Genomic DNA, 20,994 nt, shown 5'->3' with positions numbered 1-20,994 from the left:
AGGCACTGCAGCGCGGAGCGGGGGGCGGGGCCAGTGACAGGCGGGGCGGAACCTGAGGGAGGGCAGGGGGCGGGGCAACACCGTGGGGCCCGGGAGGAGCGGTGGGGCTTTTCTACTAGAGAGGAGGGGCTCGGAGACTAGGCTACCGGGCCCCGACGTCTCAAAGGCGGGCTGAAGAGCGGAGCCTATATGAAAGGGGCGGAGCCTATATGAAAGGGGCGGAGCCTAGGGTCGGAGGTGGGGCTCGGGAAAGAACGGTTGGGGGCGTGGATCTCAGAGGAGCGGAGGTAGAGGTGGCATTGAATAGAAGATATTCTACTGCTCTGAGGTAGGATATGAGCCTAGATTCTCAAAGGGAGTGGGAAAGGGGGGCGGATAGAAACTACCCAGAAAGTTTTGAGATCTGGGGAGGATCTCAGACATGGGTGGGACTTAAGCAAATGAATAATTACGTATTCTGTAGTTGGGCGGGGCCGGTCAGCGACAGAGGAGCTAAAGGCGTGGCCTAAAGGGAACAGCACTAGCACGGGAAGGAGAGTGGCCCAGAAGGTGGGCGTAACCTGGAGAGAAGAGGCCTGCCTTGGCTAGGCAGAGTGCAGGGGCTGGCCTGGAGTTAAGAGGTGGAGCTAGAGGTGGGGCCAGGACTGAGAAAATTCAAGAGTTTGAGACTGTGGGCTTGCATGAGTGGCAGGACCTGGAAAAGAAGCAACCGGAGGCCAGGGGCGAGACCCCGAAGGAGTAGAGTAGAACTAAAAACAAACAGAGGATTTAAAGATTTTAAAATGGGGTTGGGTCCTTTGAGGTGGACGGAGCTTGGACAGAGCAGGGCTGGGACGGGAGCCAAGAGTGTGGAGTGGAGAATACGGTTCTAAGTTCGTGTTCCTGCTTGTTCTGAGACTCGGTTTTCTTTTTGATGAATCGGAAATGATGATGTAAAATAGTGTGTAACACATAGTAAATGCTAGTTTGCTACTATTATTTTTCCCTGACCCTGATCCCAAACTTTGCTTTGAAGGTGCGAGAGAAAGGAAACCGAAGAGTCCAACCTCTTCTAGTGATTCGACTTGATTGCAGGTCAAGGGCAAAGCAAGGTGGTTTAAAATCTCACAGAGGACGGGATTAATGCAGGGGGTGGGGCAGGTGCAAAGGGTGGAGCCTTCCTGATCCCAGGGACGAAGGATGGCGGCCCTTGCCCGCCTGCTGGAGCGTCTCCTCTGTTCAGCTCCCAAGGAAGAAGAGGAGGGGGAAGAGGAAGAGGAGGAGGGGCACAGGGCTCCGGATGGGCCTCGGTTCCTTTAGGACGCGCCGCGATGCGCCCAGCGGCCGCATGGGGGTGAGGCAGCATCTTGGGGCCTGCGCTTCGGGGCGAGCGCAGCTCAAGGCTGGCGCGCGCACATGGAGGACGCGCATTGCGCATGGCTCGCTTTACCCGGGCTCCCCCCGGGCCGGGCTTTTTATGCTGTCCTCGACGGCCATGGCGGGGCGCGAGCAGCCCTCTTAGGCGCGCGCGCCACCTGCCAGGCCATGTGCTTGAGGCCTTGAGCCCGGCGACTGACGAGCCCGAGGGCGTGTGCGGGGCGCTTCGCCTTGCCTTCTTGAGCGCGGACGCACGCCTGCGCTCGCTCTGGCCACGCGGCGAGCCGGGAGGATTCACGGCGGTGGCGTTGCTTGTCTCCCCGCGCTTTCTGTACCTGGCCCACTGCGGTGATTTTCGGGCGGTGCTGAGCCGCGCGGGAGCTGTGGCCTTCAGCACCGAGGACCATCGACCCCTCCGGCCTCGGGAACGCGAACGTATCCATGACGTGGGCGGCACCATCTGCCGCCGGCGTCTCGAGGGCTCTCTAGCAGTGTCGAGAGCACTGGGCGACTTTGCCTACAAAGAGGCTCCGGGAAGGCCCCCTGAGCTGCAGCTTGTTTCTGCAGAGCCTGAGGTGACTGCCCTGGCACGGCGGGCCGAGGACGAGTTCATACTCCTGGCCTCCGACGGTGTGTGGGACGCGATGTCTGGCGCTGCCCTGGCGGGACTGGTGGCATCACGCTTCTGCTTGGGCCTGGCCCTAGAGCTTCTTTGCGCGCAGCTGTTGGACACGTGCCTATGCAAGGTCCTGGGGAGTGTCTTGGGATCACTGAGGGGAAGAATCTAACGGTTTTAGGGAGGAAGGTCTTAAATGCAGAGTCGAGAGTAAAACTAAAGAGGGGCTGGGGCTCCACTAAATGGAACCTGTTGAAATGGGGCAAGGCCAAAATATGGCGAGTGCGGAGTCTGAGGTATGCCTTGAGGCAAGATGGGAAAGTGGTACTTGGAGTGCTACATAAAGAAGTGGGAGGGATTTAAGAAAAAGGGCGTGGCCTTTTGGGATGAGATGGCCTGGTGAGTAGGTGTTGAGGGGTAATTAGTACAAGAAGGAGCAGCTAGACAGCAGAGTGGGAGGAGCTTTGGAGAAAGGGCGTGTTTCTCTGATGGGGTGGGGCTAGAAGTGAAGGGCGTAGTCTAAACGATTAGTGCTGATAGGATAGCTAGGTTAGACCGGCAGATGGACCGGACTTGAGAGAAATGGGTGTAATGCGATTGGGGAGGGAGACACAAGAACACGAGGATTGTTGGAGCTGTGCTTCCAAAGGCATGGAGCCCTGATCTGTGGCATTCATACATATCCCACCAGGCTCTCTTTTCCCCACCTTCTTCAGGGCAGCCTGGACAACATGACTTGCATCCTGGTCTGCTTCCCGGGGGCCCCCAGGCCTTGTGAGGAGGCGATCAGGAAGGAGTTAGCGCTGGATGAAGCCCTGGGCCGCAGGGTCACCGGTGGGCAAACTCTAGAAGCTCAGCGGGAAGGGTGGTTGGCAAGCAGGGGGACCCCCATAACCCTTGCCTCCTTCTCAGAGCTGTGTTCCTCTGCCCAGGAGCTCCCAAGCCTGAACAAGGTCTTCAAGACTCTAGCCTCTGAGGACATCCCGGGTTTACCTCCTGGGGGAGGGCTCTACTCTAAGTGAGTCTTGGTGGGATGGGGTAGAAAGGGGAGAGAGGTGGCCAGAGGAGGGCCCCCTCCTGAGGGCCTGCGTCTGCTCTCGAGGGCAGCTGTCATCGCTGAAGCTTATTCTCAGCTCTTTCACGACTCCGGGGAGCGCTGGGAGGTAAGGACCCTATGTCCTTCTCTTTTGTAAATCCTCAAAGATATGCTAATTAATCTTTTGAGAGAGAGAAGGAGAAACATCAGTGTGAGAGAAACTTCCATCAGTTGTCTATTTATTTTTAGAGAGAGGGGAAATGGGGGGAGAAAGAGAGGGAGAGGAACATCGATGAGTTGCCCCCACTACCACCACCACCACACGCACCCTGACTAGGGGCTGATCACGCTACCCGGGCATGTGCCCTGACCAGGAATCAAACCTGCGACCCTTCTCTTTGCATGATGATGCCCAAACAACTGGGCAATACTGGTCAGGGAAGAACCCTATGTTCTTGAATGTTTCTCCTAGAAGCATGTAGTCCAGCCCACTCCCTTTAGTGATAGGGAAATTGAGGCCAGAGGGGACAAGGTACTTGCCTGACATATGAATACATTCTCACTCCTGTCCTGAAGCATTGTGCTAGGTATGATGGCGGGGAAGCAGAAGCAGAAGAGACTGTGCTTCTCCTCCAAGAAATGTGCCCCCTGCAATGCTCTCTAAAGCCCCATCATTCCAAGCAACACCCCCCTCCATCCAGGAATAAGGCAGAAAAATTCAAGGAATGTTGCTGACCAGGCCTGGATGCACTGCAGACCAGAATATCCCAGAGGATGGTCTGTGTCTTGGAGAGAGACTGTGAATTGGGCCCAGATAACCTGGGAGAATTGGAGACGTCCAAAGAGGCCGTGGGTGGGGCCACAAAAAGGAAGGCGTGGGGTGGGGCTCAGGGAGGAAACGGGAAGGAGGAAGGGGGCGGGGTTGGGGGCAGAGCCCAAAGGCTTTTGCATAGCCGAAAGGAGAGTCTGGTTATTCCCATTTACAAGAGGGGGTTTGTTGATAGTTTCTGAGCAGCAGAGGGAGGTATTTGTTAGAATTGAGTTGTAAGGGAAAGAAACCCAGCTAAACCTGGGAAAGCAAAACGGAATTTACTGGCCATGTAATTGCAGAGTTCAGGGACATAAGGCATGACTGCATCCAGTTGTCAGATGATGTCATCAGGCACCATCTCTTAGTTTTAGTTCCTCCGAGTTGGCTTCGTTCCCAGGCAGGGTCTCAGCAGGATGTAGCAGAGTTGCAGCTCCAGCCTCACATCCCAGAAGCCTTACATCCTTAGTGGAGAGAAGGCACCAGCCTCCCAGTGGTTGCAGCAATGGTTCGAGAGCTGGTTCTCATGGGCCGCACTGGGTCACATGCCTGTCAGTCACGGTGTCTCTGACTGGCCAGACTGTGGTCACAAGCCCACCCCTAGTGCTTAGGGTTGGGGTCCAGTGCATCCAAACCTGATGGATTTGAGAAATGGGGAATGATGGTCCCACAAACGAAAATGAGTAGTGTTTCCAGAATGTAGGGGAGTAGATACTGGGAGGCAAGAAGGGCTGCTTATTCACCATCTATTATATGTTGTGTTACAGAAGGTGCAGAACGGGGCTAGGAAGGCCATTGGCATCCATTCAAGCTCTGTCTTGGACTTCCAGGCCTGACAGCTGTGGTCCTTTGGGGTCTCCAATGGAACTTAGAACGCTCCCCACCCCCAGCTACGCAGACCAGCAGAAGGAAGACATGCTGATGGAGGAACCCCAGAATGTTTATTTCCCCTTCTCCTACTTCCCTCTCACAAAAAGTCTTATGAGAGGGGAAATTCCACCTAGCATTTAGAAGGGAAAGAAAAAAAACCCAAACCAAATGTTTGTGAAGTATTTAGAGCTGAACAAACTGAGAGACCACCGAGTTCAATAACCTCTTCCCTTTCCATTTTTCATCTGTTTTGGGTGGGAGGCAGGGGAGAGTTATTATTATTAAATTATACTTACATGATTCAAATACATTTATCTTGTAGAGAGGGAAAAAAGCCCAAACACCCAAATATCATTTGGCAAATATATTGGGCACCTGCTCACAGCCATTAACCAGGGGAGTCACGAGATTCCAGCCCATTCGAGGGGCCCTGCTCCAAGTGTGTGTGGGGAGACAAAAAGAAAAGGAATCGATAAATAAGGTCATCTCAGACACTGACCAGTGTCTCAAGATAAATAAAACGGGGATGTGATAAGGAAATCTACTTTGGTTTTTTAAATTTTCATTAATTTTTCTGAATGGTAATAAGTTCACTTGGTTCAAATTCCAAGGGTACAAAATAGTATACAATGCAAAGTCTTTCTTCACCCCCCACCTCTCAGCCACTCAATTTTCCACCTGGGGATGGATGCTTTAGACAGGGGGGGATCAAGGAAGGTCTCTGAGGAGGGGACAATTCAGCAGAGTCCTGACAGAGAAGCAGCCAGCAATATAAATACCTCCAGGGAAGTTTCCCAAGGCAGAAGGAACAGCTAGTGTGAAAGCCTAGAGGCGGGATCGAACTTGGCATTTTCAAGATGATATTTGAGATCTCCATGACCATCGAATACCCCTTAATCTCATTCTCTATCCTGTTGGCAACCACTGCAATGATTGTGGAGTGGATTTTTCCAGACCTTTTACTCTGCTTGTATACCTATGTATATAGTACCTTAGGTGTTTCCTTGGTTCTTTTCATATCCTATGTATCATTGGCAGTTTATTTCCAGTCAATAACATGTTGGAGACGTCCTTCATGCCATTTGCACCGCATTCCTTTTAGCTGCTGTCCAGTATTTCGTATAAGGGATGTGGAATGGTTTTGCTATCCGTCTTCCTCTTGTAGGGCATCTAAGTTATTTCCAATTTCTTGCCCTCACATCATTGCTGTCATAAAGATCCTTGGTCGGGCTCCTTGTGTAAATATGCACGGTTTTTTGTTTCCTTTTAGGATAGTGTCTTAAAAATCTTTTGTATTTATTCATGCATTCATTGGCTGATTCTTGCATGTGCCCTGACCAGGACTTGAACCCACAACCTTGGCGTGTCAGGACAATGCTCTAACCAACTGAGCTACTTAGGGCTCTAGTGCATACCTGTTTTACACAGCACTTGTGCTAAGAATGGTTTTTACATTAATTTCCTTATATATTTTATTTATTTATTTTTAGAGTGAGGGGAAGGGAGGGAGAAAGCGAGGGAGACATCAATGTGCGGTTGCCTCTCGTGCGCCCCCAAATGGGGGCCTGGCCCACAACCCAGGCATGTGCCCTGACTGGGAATCGAGCCGGTGACCTTTTGGTTTGCAGGCCAGCACTCAATCCACTGAGCCACACCAACCAGGGCAGGTTTTGACATTTTAAAGGGCTGTAAAAAATATGTGAAAGACTCTATACCTAATATGCCTAAAATATTTACTAATTGTACCTTTCTAGAAAGTTTCCTGACTGCAGTGCAGGTGGCACGCAGAAGCACCATCGCTCCCATTTCACATATGGTAAAGCTGAGACCCAGAGAGGAGAAAGTGCTTGCCCATGATCACACAGACTTGGGTTCTCATTCAGTTGAATAAATGTGTGTTGAACTGCTGTTCTGGGCCTGGCTGGGTTAGTGAGTCACAGAAATAGATCAAGTCTACCCCGATCCTAAAGAAATCACAGCCTGAGGAGACACACAGAGAAACAATTATAACCCAGGTGGATCCCGGTTCAAGGTCTCCCAGGGTGAGGTAGAGAAGGGGTGAGGATTACTCAATTCCGCAGAGAAGAATTAATGTCAGAACATGTCGTAGATGTATGAGATGAAGTCAGGACAGCATCCAAGCAGATTTGTCGTGGACAAAGGCTGGGAAGGCTGACTTCCTCACCTAGTCAACTGGACCCTGAGAATTATTTTACACTCACATCTTGTACCAAGCACCACTGGAGGGCTTATAGCCTGGATTTAGTCCCTGCCTCCAGGCCTCAGTTTACCCATTTGTAACCTTCAAACTGATGATTTCCCAGGTTCTGTCCCTGGCTAGGGCACCTTACCCAGGCCAGGTGGCGCTGTACCGGAGAGGCGGGACCATGTGCGAGACGTCACAGGGGCGGGGCCGGGGCCAGCCGCGGAAGCTTCGGAGAGTGTCGGGCTTAAGCCTGCAGCCCGCGCGTGGGGGAAGGGGCTCGCGGGAACGGGTACTAGGGAGGGTCTTCCCGCTCCCGTGCTCTCCTGTTGCGGTATGATCCTGCCTTTCTCTGCAGGCGAAACTGAGTAACGGCGGGGCGTACTCGGGGAGGGAGCCAGCGGCTTTATCCACGCTGGAACCCGGAGTCTCATCCCCACCCAGGTCCAGCGCCGCACCCCCACCCCCTGCGGCTGTGAGTCAGCGGCCGGCCGCGCCCCCTCAGCCCACTTCCTCCTTACCTTCCCGGCCCAGGCGGGGGGCAGTGAGAGGGGTGGGGCCCTTCCTCCTCATCTCCCTCCCGCGCAGGGGAAAGGGTTCACCCTTAGTAACCCCTCATAAGTTGGCCGAGAAATATTGGAGGGTCAGAAGAGGAGGATTTAAAGAGAAAATTTGAGCGAATCCATGCTTAATCAGAAGGTCGTCCTCGCCCCCTCCCCAAATTGAGCAGAATGTAAAGAAATGGAGAAGTCGATGGGGGAGGGGAGAACAAATTGTGCCCGCGTTGAGATACACCTAAGGTTTCCCATCATGGGGCAGAACTAGGTATCAAGAAAGAATCCTTTCCCTTCCACCAAGCTTCCTCCCTAATGTGAGGGTGACCCCTAGCATGCATACCCAAGCAATAACGTTGGGGAAGAGAAATATAGCGGGTCTAGTGTTCCGGGTTACCCTTTTAAGCGCCCTCTACCGACCCCCCCACCGCCTTGACTTGTTCGCGGCCCCTTTAAGGCGCAGAGAATTGTGGGTGCGGGGAGTGGAATTTTGGAACGAAATGTAGCGAAGAGAAGTACAGTAGTAAGAGTAACATTGTAGCCGCCGCCGGCCGAGGGGGCGCGCCGGGGAGGGGACGCCGCACCCCCTTCCTGCCGCAGGGACCCCGATCACACCCCCAGAGGCAAGAGGCGTCCGAGTACCCGCTTCGGCCCCGTCCACGTTTTCCCCAGGAAGCCGGACTCTATGGGGCGGGACCCTGGGGGAGACTGAGCAGAACCTGGAGCCAACCCCGAACCCCTGAACCTCGAGCCAGGGGCGCCCCGGGAGCACCCATCCCGTGGGTGCGCCGCCCGCCCGCAGAGCAGCCATGAGGTGAGCCTCCAATGTCCAGACCCTTCCCCGCCCGGCACAGCTCCCCGCCCCGCCTTTGTCCCCTCCCCCCAGCTCGCTTCGGGCTGGCATTTGGGGACAGGGCACTGGGAGCCTCGAATATGAGATCGAACCCTCTTGGATGAGCTCCAAATGTCGACCACTTCCCTATGATTCCCAAAGTCGGGGTGGTGCCGGTGAGGTTCTCCTGGGAGCCCTCAGATTTGGGGGCGATCCGAGGATTCCCGAATTTTTAAAAGACTTTTTCAGAGAACCTCCAAGTTGGCAGATCGTCCTCTCAGGGAGGCCAGGGTTGAGGCAGGGCTCAGACTCCCCCCAAATCTCAACTTGGGCTCCGAGAGCGGTAGTGGGGGCCGGTTTGAGGGTCCCTGACACCTGGAAGAGAGATTGAGACGTAGACGTTGGTTTGCGGGGTTCCCCGTTACGTGACTCTGGAAAGTCTTTCCGTGTGGGACCTCGCTCCTTAACTCCGGGGATACTCAAGCCCCTAAATTGGGAGGAGCTCTCATCCATGGGGAGGTTGGTGCAGACGGACCCTGACGCAGCCTCAAGGGTCTGGCGAGGACTCCCATCCCCCGCCGCTCCGTGCCCACCATCTGTTTAAAACAGGCCGTGCCTAGGACCGAGCGAGCGCTCGCTGCCGAGGGCGGCTCCCGGCCGCGGGCCAGAAGGGCGGCCCCTCTCCCCCACCTGCGCGGCCCAGGGAGGGAGGGGGCGCGGCAGCTGGGGAGATGGGGGGGCCTTTGTCTTCCTGACTCACCTGTCGAGACAGCTGGTGTGGGGGGGGGGGCAGAGGGCAGAGGCGGGCCAGGAGCGCTGTGGGCCGGCTGCCTTCCCCACCACGACGCCTCCCCCTCCCGCAGCCACCCTGTCCTCCAGCCGTTGGGACCATGGGGTTGGAGAGGGGGCGCGCTGGAACGCTTCAAGGTCACAGCCCTTTCCCCTTGGGACCCAAGCTTCCCAGATTGTTCCAGCTACCTAGCCAGAGATTTCCTTCTGGGCAGGGGGCAAGGGACCCAGGGATTTTGTATTACCCCGGCCTCCCTCAAAACTCCTGGCCTTACCTGAGGGCGGGGCCAGTTACGGGCTCGAGGACCGGACTGGATCCCCCCATTCTCGCCTCCCCATGACCCCCCCATAATCTCTCTCTAGTGGCCTGAGCCTGACAATACTATCTCCCTTCCTCCACTCTCTCAGGGACTTCCTGTCCCAAAGACCCCGGCTTGAGGGGGAGGCCCCTGGGGACAGCTGGGGATTAACCCCGTGGTGCCCACATCCTTGCACTTCCTCCACGTTCTCTATGCCCCTGCCCTCTGACATCAGGGTGGCATTCCATTTTATAATCACCCCGCGCATTTGTTCCTTTTGATGCGAAAGGGATGGTTGCAAAGTTTGGAACAAGGGAGCACCCACAGACACCCTCAAGACTTCCTGGCTACTCTTTCCCCCATTACAGCAATATCCCTTCCAGGTCTGCTCTGGAGAGAGGGCACTTTTCTCGAGCCAGGTTCTCTTGCTTCATTCACCCTCTTTCCCGGGGAGTCTCCTCTCGCACTGGCCCCAGCCACGTCCCTTACCCTTGCCCTTGCCTCCCCCCCCCCGCCCCCCATTTCCGGTCCCAGGCACCGTAGAAGGCGGGTGGCGGATGTCCGAGTTAGTTGCTGCCTCTCTCACTGAGACCGTAAAAGGGCAGGAGCTGTGTCTGGGCCGGCCTCCCACCCCCAAGCCCAGTTCTGAGGCCCCGGCCCTCACACAGGCCCCCTACTAACGATCGGGGCCAAACCTCCCGACCTTCTGCGGGGTGGGCAGAAAGGGTTACTTCCACTTCCTAAGGGGTCTTCCCTGTCATTGACCACACTCGACTTTCTGAGCTGTGCCTCTTCTCCAAAGACAGCTAGGATTCAAGTAGACCCATACCCCTTGTATCCAGCTGGGGAAACTGAGGCGCAGAGAGAGGAAGGCCTGGCGCGAGATCCCTCTGAAATTCCTGGGCAATGTTGAGGGAGTGGAGGGGAGGGGACTGGGATCCTCTAATTTCTGGCTGCTCTCACGGGAACAGTCCTGGGGGCAGTTGGAAGAGAGGATGTTAAGATGGAAAATTACAAGATAATAGTTCTTTTTCTCCTCGTTTGACAAATATTTGTTGAGTGCTGTGTCTAGGACACTGAGCTGGAGTTCCGGGAAAGAAGGGCAGCTGGGCAGAGGTCTGAGACTCTCAGGGCAGAAGGGACTCTAAAGGAGAATTTGGGTCCATTTCTTTCCTCTTCTAGTAATAGTAATTACTGATTTTATTTAAAAAACAGTAAGGCCATTAGATCAAGCATCTACTTTGTGCAGACATTGTATGAGGTCCCTGATTCAATTTAATCCTCACAGTAAGCCTAAGAGATTGATACTATTATGACTGAGCGCCCACCCCGACCTCACCCCCCAGTTTACAGACGGGAAAACTGAGGCTTGGGTGAACGAAGCCATGTGCCTATGAGTTTGGAAGTGGACATGCCTGAATATGAACTTAGGGCTGTCTCCAGAGTATTATGCTATTAAAGAAAAAGGAAAATGAAACCTTTCATGATTTTCTTAAGAATATATAGGTAATATGTTTCACTGTATGAACAATTAAGATAATGGAGGCCCGACAAAAGAAACCCAGGCGGAACCTTTACCTTGTTCGCTTATGGGAAACTGAGAGTGGCCAGGGAGTAGGGACCAGAGTGAGCCTGCACAAGTCTCACAGACACTCGATCTGGCTCCCTTTGCAGGGTTGTTTCAAAGATTTGTAGTTTGAAAAGGTTGTGTGTGTTTTGGGGGGGGGGGGTGTGGATCACAAGTTTTGTGGTTTAAGGAAGCTATAGGGTAAGTCTTGGGGTAGCAGTGAGGGGTGAAGGGAAGAGCAAGCCTCTAACCTAGAAGGTTTGAGTAAACCAGAATGACTATGCTTGATTGCCTCCGCTGATGAGAAGCTCTCTCCCCTTGTTTTGATTCTCAGCTTCCTTGTATGGAGCTTATGCCAAATTCCTGATCCTGAGCTTTAGGGCTTTTCTTATCTCTTTGAACCCTTACAACAAGCCAGTAATGATTTTCTGGTCTGGAACAGAGGCTCAGAAAAGTGAAGTCACACAGCAAGGGGTTCTTGAACCCTCTGTCACCCACCACATGCTAGCGTTTCCCAGAATGTGGGGACTTGTGCGGAAGGGTGGGTCCTGGGATGACTGGGAATTAATGCTCTCTCCTGTGAGACTCTTAAGAGACCCTGGAATCGAGTACCCCTCACTCCTAGCTTCCTGGCTGTGGGATTTTCTGTTGCAGGTTTTGCTTGGTTTATAGTTTTGTGTTTTGAACTTAAGTAATGAATGGGTCTTTTATAGGTAATACCAGCCCGTGGTGGAAAAACAAGAAAAGAAGCGATCAAGCAGTTCTAAACAGTAAACAATGTCATGGACCCCCTCCTCAGGTCCCCAGGGCCTGTCCTCGGAGTCGGTCACAGTTAGTCTCCTGAGAAGCAGCCTGTGCATATATCACCGCTGTGTGCGGATGTATTTATATCCTCACCACCTTTTTTTAAAAACCTCTGATACACACAAATTTAGACCTTGACTTTTTCGAGTTTTATCTTAGCTGTTTCCTCACCTTTAAATGAGGTTAAGAACTGGGGTGGACTTGGTTCCAAATGTGAGCCCCTCTGCCTACTTGCTGTGTGACCTGGGGCAGGTGTCTTCACCTCTCTGTGCCCAGGGTGCCTCATCTAAAAAGTGTAAGGATCAGAGTCCCTCTCGTGAGGTCATTGCAACGTTCTTTGTGGAAATTGGAGCTCGGTACCAGGAACAGTGTCTGGGACACAGGCTAATTGGTAACTGTCAGCTGCCATTGCTAACTTTTCGTTTTTTATAGATCCCTAATTTAACAATGGTTGAGCACCTACTATGTGCTGGGCATCATCCTAGGTTCTGGGGACACAGCAGTGAACAGTGAGGACACAAGTCCCTTTCCTCATGGTCCTGGCATTTTTGATGGGGGAGACAGGGGTCTGTCAGGTAGGGATCAACTCTCCAACGCGTGGGAAGTGCGCTGAGAGGGCTAGGAACTCTTCTAGTGGTCAGAGGGAGAGGTGACTGCCAAGCGGAGGAGACCCGGATGGGGGTGAGGATGCAGGCTGAGGAAGAACAAGTGCTTAGGTTGGAGGCAGGAATGGGCCTGGCCTGGAGAAGGAGCAGTTTGGAGGCTGGAACAGCGAGCTGGGGGAAGGGAAGGGAAAGGATGAGATCAGAAATCATACAGATCACGAAAGCCACAGAGACATCTTGGCTTTTTTTCTGCTGGAGCCAGGGGAGCTTCCGAGAAGAGGAGGGACTCGATCTGACTGGTACTTTAACAGGATCTTTCTGCTCTAATGGGAACACTGCAGCCAGAAGAGGGGGCAGGGCCAGCCTGGGGTCATTCAGCAGGCCCCTCGGGCCAGGCCAGAGCCTCAGCAGGGCAGGGCAGCTCGGGAGAGCAAAGTGCAGCCGGGGTGAGGTAGCAAAGACAACCCAGGCAGGCGCCTGGCCAGAGTCTGCCCTGGGCGCGGTGGCAGGTGTGGGCGAGGCCTTAGCCCTGCCCTGCCAGCGGTAGTGGGAGCCAGAAATGGCCCCTGAGGCCTTGCTTGCCTGGGAGCAGCACCTGGTGTTTGGGTAGGGCCCACGGAGTCCCTGGTGCCAGTCCCTGGTGGTTACGACAATGGACTTGGGAACCAGCTGGCCTGGGTTCAGATCCTCATTCTGCTACTTATTAGCAGCTCTGTGACAGAGAGCAAGTCACTCAACCTCTCTGGGCCTCCATTTGCAGTCCTCACTTGCAAACTGAGGGTGAAATAGTGCCCATCTCGAAGGACTGCAGGGAGAATGAAGTGAGGGCTGAGGGTACCTGATTAGCGGAAGTGCCTGGCGAGGAGGTGCTACAATTATGCAAATTTGGGGTGTCCAGGCCTAGGAACCCAGAGCTGCGTCTGCAGAGGGGCTTTCCCTTTCCTGTCTTTCACAGCCTCAGCATCACGTCCCAGCCCCCACCCTGGTAGAGACAGAACCATTGCGGGGGGTATAGTTTCTGTCCCCGGAAACCTCTGACCACCAACTTCCTCTTTTCAGGAAAATGTTCAGTGAGGGTGGGGGTAGTGTGCGGACTAGTGCTTCCCCCTGGTCTGTGTGTGACCTTGAGAAAGTCACTTCCTGTCTGGGAGCTGAGTTTCTTCACTGGGGGAAGGGAGACTGAACTTCCCCCAAAGGACTGCTGGGGGGGTCCAGAGGGATCCTGGATGTTCGGTGTGCCTGGGAAAGGGATGGTGACAGTTACTAAGTGCTCAGTACATGGTATGTGCCCAGACTCATCTACTCCCACTGTCCTGGGAGGGGGGACTGTCATTTCCCCAGTTTGCAGTTCTCAAGTAGGAGGGTCGCTTGCTTGAGTCACATGGAATAAGTGGCTTAGCGGGGATTTGAACCTAGATTTGTGGATAACAGATCCTGCACTCTGAACCAGTCTCTTGACCCCTCCTTCCAAGGCTGAGTCAGATGTCACTTGCTCCAGAAGTCCTCTGACTGCCAGACCAGGGAAGGTGCTCCTCCTGGGCACTCCAGACTTGGCCCTGGGTTGTCCCTGTCTGCGGACTGGACTGTTTCCTACACTTGAGGGCGGGCCTGGAGCTGTCTGGGTCACTGCCCAAGACGTGGGCCTGTCGGAGCAGGGAGTGCTTACGGCCCTGGCAGACAGGAATAGGAGAGGCTAGAGGGTAGGACTGGTCCCCAACTTGCTGCAGGCCTCACCTTTCCCCTCCCTGGGCCTCAGCTTCCTCCTCTGACCTGAGGGGGAGGGGGGGCTGGGGGGGGCACGGGTCTGAGTGCCCTAGCAGAGGTAGGGAACCTGAGGCTCCAGGAGCCCCAGGCAGGGGCTGGATCCCAGTGCCGCCCAGAGTCCCTGCCCTGTCCCCTCTGCCCTCCTTCTCTGGGCCCTTCCTCCACTCTGCGTCCGCACTTCCCCACATCTCTCTGACTCTGTCCATCTCTCTGTCTCTCCATCTGCCCCGCTCACCACCCCCCGTCTTTCCATCTGTTCTCCCTCACCTTCCCCTGCCTGCCTGGCTCCCCTTTGTCAGCCTGCCTCTCCTCTCACCTCTCTCTGCACATCAATCTGTTTGTCCCTTCCAGTCTGCCTGTCTGTCTGACTTCCTCTCCCCGTCTTTCTCCCCGGCTGCCGGTCCCTCTCTTTGCTCCTCTGTCTCACATCCGCAGCGCATGTCTGTCTGTCCGGCCTGCCTGTCTCCCCTGCCTGTGCGTTTCTCTCGCCCTCTCACACCGTCTCCTTGACTGTCTCAGGGGACCAGCCCCGGGGGGGAGGGTGCCGTCCTCCCCTTGACTAACCGGCCTCTCTCTCCCTGTCTCCCCACTTCCTGGCAGCGAGTCGGTTGTCTGCTCAAGCCGGGCCACTGTGATGCTTTATGATGACAGTAACAAGCGGTGGCTGCCGGCCGGCTCGGGCCCCCAGGCCTTCAGCCGCGTCCAGATCTACCACAACCCCACAGCCAATTCCTTCCGCGTGGTCGGCCGGAAAATGCAGCCAGACCAGCAGGTGACGCCCCCTCTGCCTACCCCTCAGAGGGCTGCACCCCCACGCCCGCACCCCCCACCTCACCCACGTTTCCCTTGCTGCCAGGTCGTCATCAACTGTTCCATCATCCGGGGTCTCAAGTATAACCAGGCCACCCCCAACTTCCACCAGTGGCGCGACGCCCGCCAGGTCTGGGGCCTCAACTTTGGCAGCAAGGAGGACGCCGCCCAGTTTGCTTCCGGCATGGCCAGTGCCCTAGAGGCGTTGGAAGGTTAGACACGGTGGCCGGAGGGGACCGCCGCGCCTGCCCTGTGGCCTGGCGGTGCCACTTTACCACTCAGGGCCCCCCCTCCTTGTCCTCGTCTGAAAATGGGGCTAATTCACTGCTCCCGTGGACAGTTATTCTGAGGACTTTGTGGGGTCTCCTGTGTGCCCCTTGTACAGCCAATTCCTGAGGGTGCAGTACGCCCGTGAATTTTACACGGTACACTCCTGTGTGACTGACTGCCTCCCAGACCAAAATGCAGCTGTGGCTCCCTCGGTGCCCTTTGCCAGGTTAGCATTGCACTGGCTCATGGCGACATCAATTCGTTTTCAGACATCGATATTTAAAAATGTTCCAGGTGGTAGTTCTTAACTTGAAGGTGCCCACAAATTGTCTGGACGTCTGGGTAAAATGCAGATTCCGGCTCGGTTGGGCTGAGGGGGGGCCTGAGCTCTGCATTGCTGACACGCTCCCTGGTGGGGCCGGGTGTGTGCGTCAGGGTCTGGGGTCCCTGCTGGGAACTTCAAATGACCAAGCAGCAGAGGGGTTTGCTTCCTGAAGCCACTTCAGTGCCTGTGGGAAGGGCTTGCTTGCCTGGGGACACAGAGGAGGATGTGGGGGGGAAGGTTTGGGTCCATGGGAGCCAGCAGCCTGGGGTGGGTGAGGAGCAGGCGCTCAGCCTTTCCAGGGTTCTCAGACTGGGGCTCTGAGCGGCGGGCCAGTGGTTCTGCACAGACATTGACATCAGCCTGAATTCACGTCTGCAGGACGTGCGGCAAGTGACCGCCCCCTTTGGGCCTTCGCTGTCCCGCCTGTCATCTGGCCAGCACCACAGCGCCCACGCCATATCAGCGCAGTTCAGGGGAGCTGGCGCTGACCCATATTCCAGAAGTTTGCCCAAGGGGTGGGGGGCACACCCCAGCCCGCAGTGTCAAGGGTCGGAGGAAGAAGGAAGTGAGCACCTCTGGACTGGATGCCTGAGAGCCTGGGAGAGCTGCGGGAAAGTGCCGGGAGGTGGGCAGGCTTCCAGGGCTGATTCATCGCCCTGTTCACTCTCACTTTCCAGGAGGTGGGCCTCCAGCGCCGCCACCGCAGCCTTCCCAGCCACCTGCCACCTGGGCTGTCCAGAATGGTCCCTCCCCAGAGGAGGTGGAGCATCAGAAAAGGTGGGGCCAGTCCCTGTGCCGGTAGCCTTGCCACTCACTGCCAGACTCCTAGAATTGAGAACTCTCCAACCTCCAGTTTCCAAACTGTTTCAACTCCCAGGGGACTAGGCATGACCAGCTTTCAGAAACTTCTGCCTCCTGGGGTTTGAGAAACTCCTGACTCCCAGAGTTGCAGAATCTTCTGATCCTTAAAATCCTGTCCCCACCACCCACCCCCGTGCCCCCAGATTCTGAGAGTCCAGAATTTGGTTGTTTAAAGGATGTTGGGCATTTGGTAATTCAAATGTTTTTGACAGTCTGAGGACTAGAATGCTTGCATCTTGGTCTCACCCAGTCCCTGCACCCCATCCGCCACCCTGCCTTTCCTGGGCCTCTGGGGAAGGAAGCCGGGTTGGGATTAGGAGAGGTCTGATTGGAGACCTCAGAGAGAGGCCAGGGCTTGCTGGCCATCCTCAGGGCCCTGAGTGATGGAGCTCCATCATCCCTCTCCAGGCAGCCGGAGCACGTGGAGCGCCGGGTCTCCAATGCAGGTGATTGTTCACATTGTTTTGGGTGAGAGTCAGGGGCCCTCCCCAGAGGAGGGGATGGGCCAGCTGGATAACAAAGAATGAGGCTTCTCTCTCAGCAGCCCCCTTTTCTGTGCTTGTTTCAGGAGGCCCACCTGCTGCCCCAGCTGGGGGACCGCCTCCACCTCCAGGACCTCCTCCTCCTCCAGGTCCTCCCCCACCCCCTGGCCTGCCCCCATCAGGGGCCTCAGCTGCAGGGCATGGAGCAGGGGGAGGCCCCCCCCCTCCACCCCCTCTCCCCACCTCATCAGGCCCCAGTGGTGGAGGGACTGGGGCCCCCGGCCTGGCCGCAGCCATTGCCGGAGCCAAACTCAGGAAAGTCAGCAAGGTGAGGGGGCCAGGCATGGCAGGGTGTGGAGAGACGGGGCTCTGATGGAATAATGGGAAATGAGGCCACAATTGCCTGAGAGCATCATAGGAGGGGCAGGAGGCCAGGAGGCCTGCCCAATAAAGCCTCTTCCTCTTTGTAATTTCTGCAGCAGGAGGAGGCCTCAGGGGGACCCTCAGCCCCCAAACCTGAGAGCAGTCGAAGCACAGGTGGGGGGCTCATGGAAGAGATGAACGCCATGCTGGCCCGGAGGTGAGCCTAAGCTTGGGCCTGGAGCCCCGTGTGCCCCTGGAAAACCCTGAACAAACTCCTCAGGCCAGCAGTTACTACCTGGGCCAGGGCAGCCCAGTGGGGGGAGGACTCAAATTCCCCTTTTCTTTTTCTTTGGATGAAAGTTCCCCCTTTGATAGTCAAGCTTGGGATATAATAATGCTGGCGATTGCATTCTCCTGACATGGCTCAGGTTTGCAGCCAGCTGATAGCATCAAGCATGTTCTAAATTCTAGGACCTTGGAAATTCCTGCCTCAGCCCGGGCCAGGTGGCTGGGTTGGTCGGGGGTTTGATTCTTGGTCAGGGCACACACCTAGGTTGCGGGTTCAGTCCCCAGTTGGAGCGTGTACAGGAGGCAACCGATAGATGTTTCTCTCTCACATCAATCTTTCTCTTTATCTCTCTCTCCCTCCCTCCCTTGCTTCCTCTGTCTAAAATCCATAAACATATTCCTGGGTGAGGAAAATATTACATAAAATAAACTTCTGCCTCGGAATCTGGAAACTCAGGTTTCTAGAATCCCAGCATCTAATATAGAGCCTTGTGTCCTTAGAATTTTGTGATTCCCAAATGTGAGAAGCGTAAAACCACCACCTCCCTTTGAGAATAGCACTCTCTTTAACTTCTTTTCTCTTTTTTTTTTACTTATTGATTTGAGAGAGAGAGAGAGAGAGAGAGAGAGATGGACTTGCTGTTCCACTTATTCATGCAGTCATTGGCTGATTCTTGTCAACTTTGGCATTTCCAGACAGTGCTCTAACCAACTGAGCTACCCAGCCAGGGTTTATACTCTCTTTAACTTATAAAACTACATCTTTCTTCGCCTTCCCACATTCCATAACTCTGTGCCCTAGAATCTAACTTCTTAGAACTCTGGGAACGGGGATTGTTGAGCGGCGGAGGGAGGGGCTGTAGCCATCTGTTTTTGCCTTTCCCTCCTGCAGAAGGAAAGCCACGCTAGTTGGAGAGAAACCCCCCAAGGATGAAGCTGCCAATGTGAGTTAGGGGCTCTTCCTGCCATATACACCTTAGGCTGTACCATTTGGGCAGGGATATAGGGGAAGTGGTGTGACCGGGATGGGCTGGGCTGAACCTGGGAGAGGAAAATGAACAGGTGTGGCAGGGACTGGCTCATGACACTTTTATTTCCCACCAGCAGGAGGAGCCAGAGGCCAGGGTCCCAGTCCACAGCGGTGAGTGAGAGCCTAGTCTAGCCGCGGGCACTACAAGGCCCGGGATGCCTTGTCCTCACACATAAAGCATACTCTTGAGAGGGTCTGTGCAAAGAATGCTGGGGGTTGGAGTCTCCTGAGATGGTTCTTTGAACGGGAGCTGATGAGGCTATGGGAGAAAGATTGAGGTGGGGCATTCTTTGTCCCTTATCTTTCTGACTTGTTGCCTGTCCCCCAGAGCCTGTGCGGAGACCCTGGGAGAAAAACAGCACAACCTTGCCAAGGTGGGCCATCAATACTGGGGCCCCACCTACCCAAAGTAGTTGGATTTGCGGAATTTGTAGGGAGGAACATTATGTTCCTGGAACGGGAGGCAGGGGAGGCAAGCCCCCTCTAACCTCATTTCTGTCCCAAACCACACCGTCTGTCCCAGGATGAAGTCGTCGTCTTCAGTGACCACTTCCGAGGCCCATCCCTCTACACCCAGCTCCAGTGATGAGTCAGACCTGGAGAGGGTGAAACAGGTAGCGGAGGGGGCTAGGGGTGAGGCTTGGGGGCTAGAGAGGAGCTACAGGAAGAGAGGAGATCTGGGTCTAAACTCAGCCACTGACCTGCCTGGTGATTCTAGAAAAGGCCTCAGAAACACTCAGTTTCCTAGTCTGAGAAACGAAGAGATTTGAACGGGTCAGGGATGACGTATCGATGTCATCCACACACCCCTTCCCAGTGCCCTTGACAGACCTTACTAATCAATCACTGCACGCATTTCTGATGAGTATTCAGAGTTCTTTTCGCCACACTGGCCCCAGACATCCATCACCAACTGAAGCTGGCAGGAGACAGGAGTGTAATTTGCCAGCCCTGGTACTGGATGTTCTCCAGTACTTTTCTTCTGGCTTCCAAGGATCCAGAATTCTCTAGAATTCTCCAGTCCCTCTGTGGCCTTGTCAGTGATGTCATGGTGCGTGTGTGTGTAGCCCTTCAGTCACTAAGAAAGGAGAGACTAGCATCTATCTGCAAGTCCAGGCACCCTACCTGATGGGTTGCACCCCATTATTTTCAGGAGCTTCTGGAAGAGGTGAGGAAGGAATTGCAGAAGGTGAAAGAGGAAATCATTGAAGGTGAGGTTCTTTAAATGTTTATTTTGGAGGCATCCTGTCCCTTGGAAAGAACCCTGTTTTGGAAGGGAAGGGGGAAGAGGCCCTGCCCCTGACCTCTGCGCCTTGTTTCCTTCCAGCCTTTGTCCAGGAGCTGAGGAAGAGGGGGTCCCCCTGACCACAGGGCCCCAGAAGATCGTGTTTCTCCTATCTGCACACCCCGCCTGTCACCCTGCTTTCCCTGCCTCGACTTGACTTGGAATTGGCTGAAGAATACACAGGATTGCGAATTCCCTACTCCCAAGGGGGTGTGGCTTCTGTTATGCCCACGCCCACACTGGCTGCTGATTGGCTGGGGAGGTCCCCACCTTTTGCTCCCTTTGGTCCTTCCCCTCTGCCATCCCCTTGGGGCGGGTTCCTTTCCGGGGGATGTACCAATTAACCCCACAGTAAGGGGGAAGGAAGGAGGGAATTTCACATTCCCTTGTTCTAGATTTCACTTTAACGCTTAATGCCTTTGAATTTTTGTTTTTTTAAGGAAAAAAAATATATATATATTTAGGTTTTTCGGGGGAGGGAAATTTTTTTCTCTTTGGTTTTGATAAAATGGGGTGTGGGGAGTTTTTAAATGCCATAGCCCAAGGCTTATTCCATTTAGGGCAGCTATTTAAGGGAGGGGGGGTGCCCCACCAGACTGGGGGCACCTCCCCTGACCCCTGGAACATCCCTTCCCTTTGGCTCCTTCCCCTTTTCTATGAGGAATTAAGACGCTGTAACTTTTTGGAACCTCAGTTTTTTGGTTTTTTATTTCGGTAGGTTTTGGTGTCCAGGCCATTTTCAACCACTTAGGGAAAATAAGATGAGGGAGAAAAGGGGGAAGAAAGCTCCCCTCTCTCACCTTCACCTTTAGCTTCTTGAAAATGGGCCCCCGCAGAATAAATCTGCCGGTTTTTATAAATGCTAAAATCTCTGGAGTGATTTGAAGGGCTGCTCTGATGATGATGGGGGTGTGCCTTGCCCCCTCCCCAGCAATCCACCTGCCCCTCCTCTTCCTTCTTCCACCCTGCACCTGTCCCAGTTCCCTCAGGCTCCTTCAGTCAGGGTGGGCTCTGCCCTCCTTGGACTTCTCAGCAGACCCCCCTCCCTCCTTCTCCATGCCCCTTACCAAGGCAGCTTCCTCACTCTCCCTGCCCCCACACTCCAGTGCTGGCCAATTCCCCATCTTAGACAAAGCCAAGGGCTGTCCCTCGTGGACTGTGTGGCCTGGGGTAAGTC

At 54.7% G+C, this 20,994-nt stretch overlaps 2 protein-coding genes across 3 annotated transcripts; both read left to right on the top strand.

The window, feature by feature from the left end:
* The first annotated feature begins 1,139 nt into the window (after positions 1-1,139).
* Positions 1,140-5,230, top strand: PPM1N (protein phosphatase, Mg2+/Mn2+ dependent 1N (putative)). The gene is given in 7 exon segments (XM_090261468.1): positions 1,140-1,503; positions 1,506-2,102; positions 2,689-2,806; positions 2,885-2,990; positions 4,647-4,671; positions 4,674-4,736; positions 4,738-5,230. Coding segments are annotated over 7 exon segments (1,323 nt in total). The 5' UTR covers positions 1,140-1,179; the 3' UTR covers positions 4,828-5,230.
* Positions 5,231-7,925: 2,695 nt separating this feature from the next.
* On the top strand, positions 7,926-20,685 carry VASP (vasodilator stimulated phosphoprotein). Of its 2 annotated transcripts, none has more exons than XM_090260911.1 (13): positions 7,926-8,257; positions 14,704-14,875; positions 14,960-15,125; positions 16,186-16,285; positions 16,778-16,815; positions 16,938-17,179; positions 17,331-17,431; positions 18,395-18,446; positions 18,610-18,643; positions 18,861-18,906; positions 19,056-19,146; positions 19,686-19,743; positions 19,860-20,685. In XM_090260911.1, exons 1-13 carry the CDS (start codon positions 8,253-8,255, stop codon positions 19,895-19,897), a joined length of 1,143 nt encoding a protein of 380 aa, XP_090117037.1. In that variant the 5' UTR covers positions 7,926-8,252; the 3' UTR covers positions 19,898-20,685. The 2 variants fall into 2 exon arrangements, with proteins under 2 accessions (XP_090117037.1, XP_090117036.1); XM_090260910.1 differs by having other exon boundaries at positions 18,607-18,643.
* Positions 20,686-20,994: the final 309 nt, after the last annotated feature.

The sequence above is a fragment of the Furipterus horrens genome, unplaced genomic scaffold (genome assembly GCF_987537825.1).
Source record: "Furipterus horrens unplaced genomic scaffold, mFurHor1.1.pri manual_scaffold_13, whole genome shotgun sequence".
NCBI classification, from domain to species: domain Eukaryota; kingdom Metazoa; phylum Chordata; class Mammalia; order Chiroptera; family Furipteridae; genus Furipterus; species Furipterus horrens.
This window is presented reverse-complemented; position numbering and strand designations above follow the sequence as displayed.

Bases quoted from the DNA above. Each gene is read 5' to 3' on its own strand.
- VASP (XM_090260910.1), top strand. The intron at 18,447-18,606 runs GTGAGTTAGGGG...ATTTCCCACCAG, and splicing joins CCAAGGATGAAGCTGCCAAT to CAGGAGGAGCCAGAGGCCAG. The intron at 18,644-18,860 runs GTGAGTGAGAGC...CCTGTCCCCCAG, and splicing joins CAGGGTCCCAGTCCACAGCG to AGCCTGTGCGGAGACCCTGG.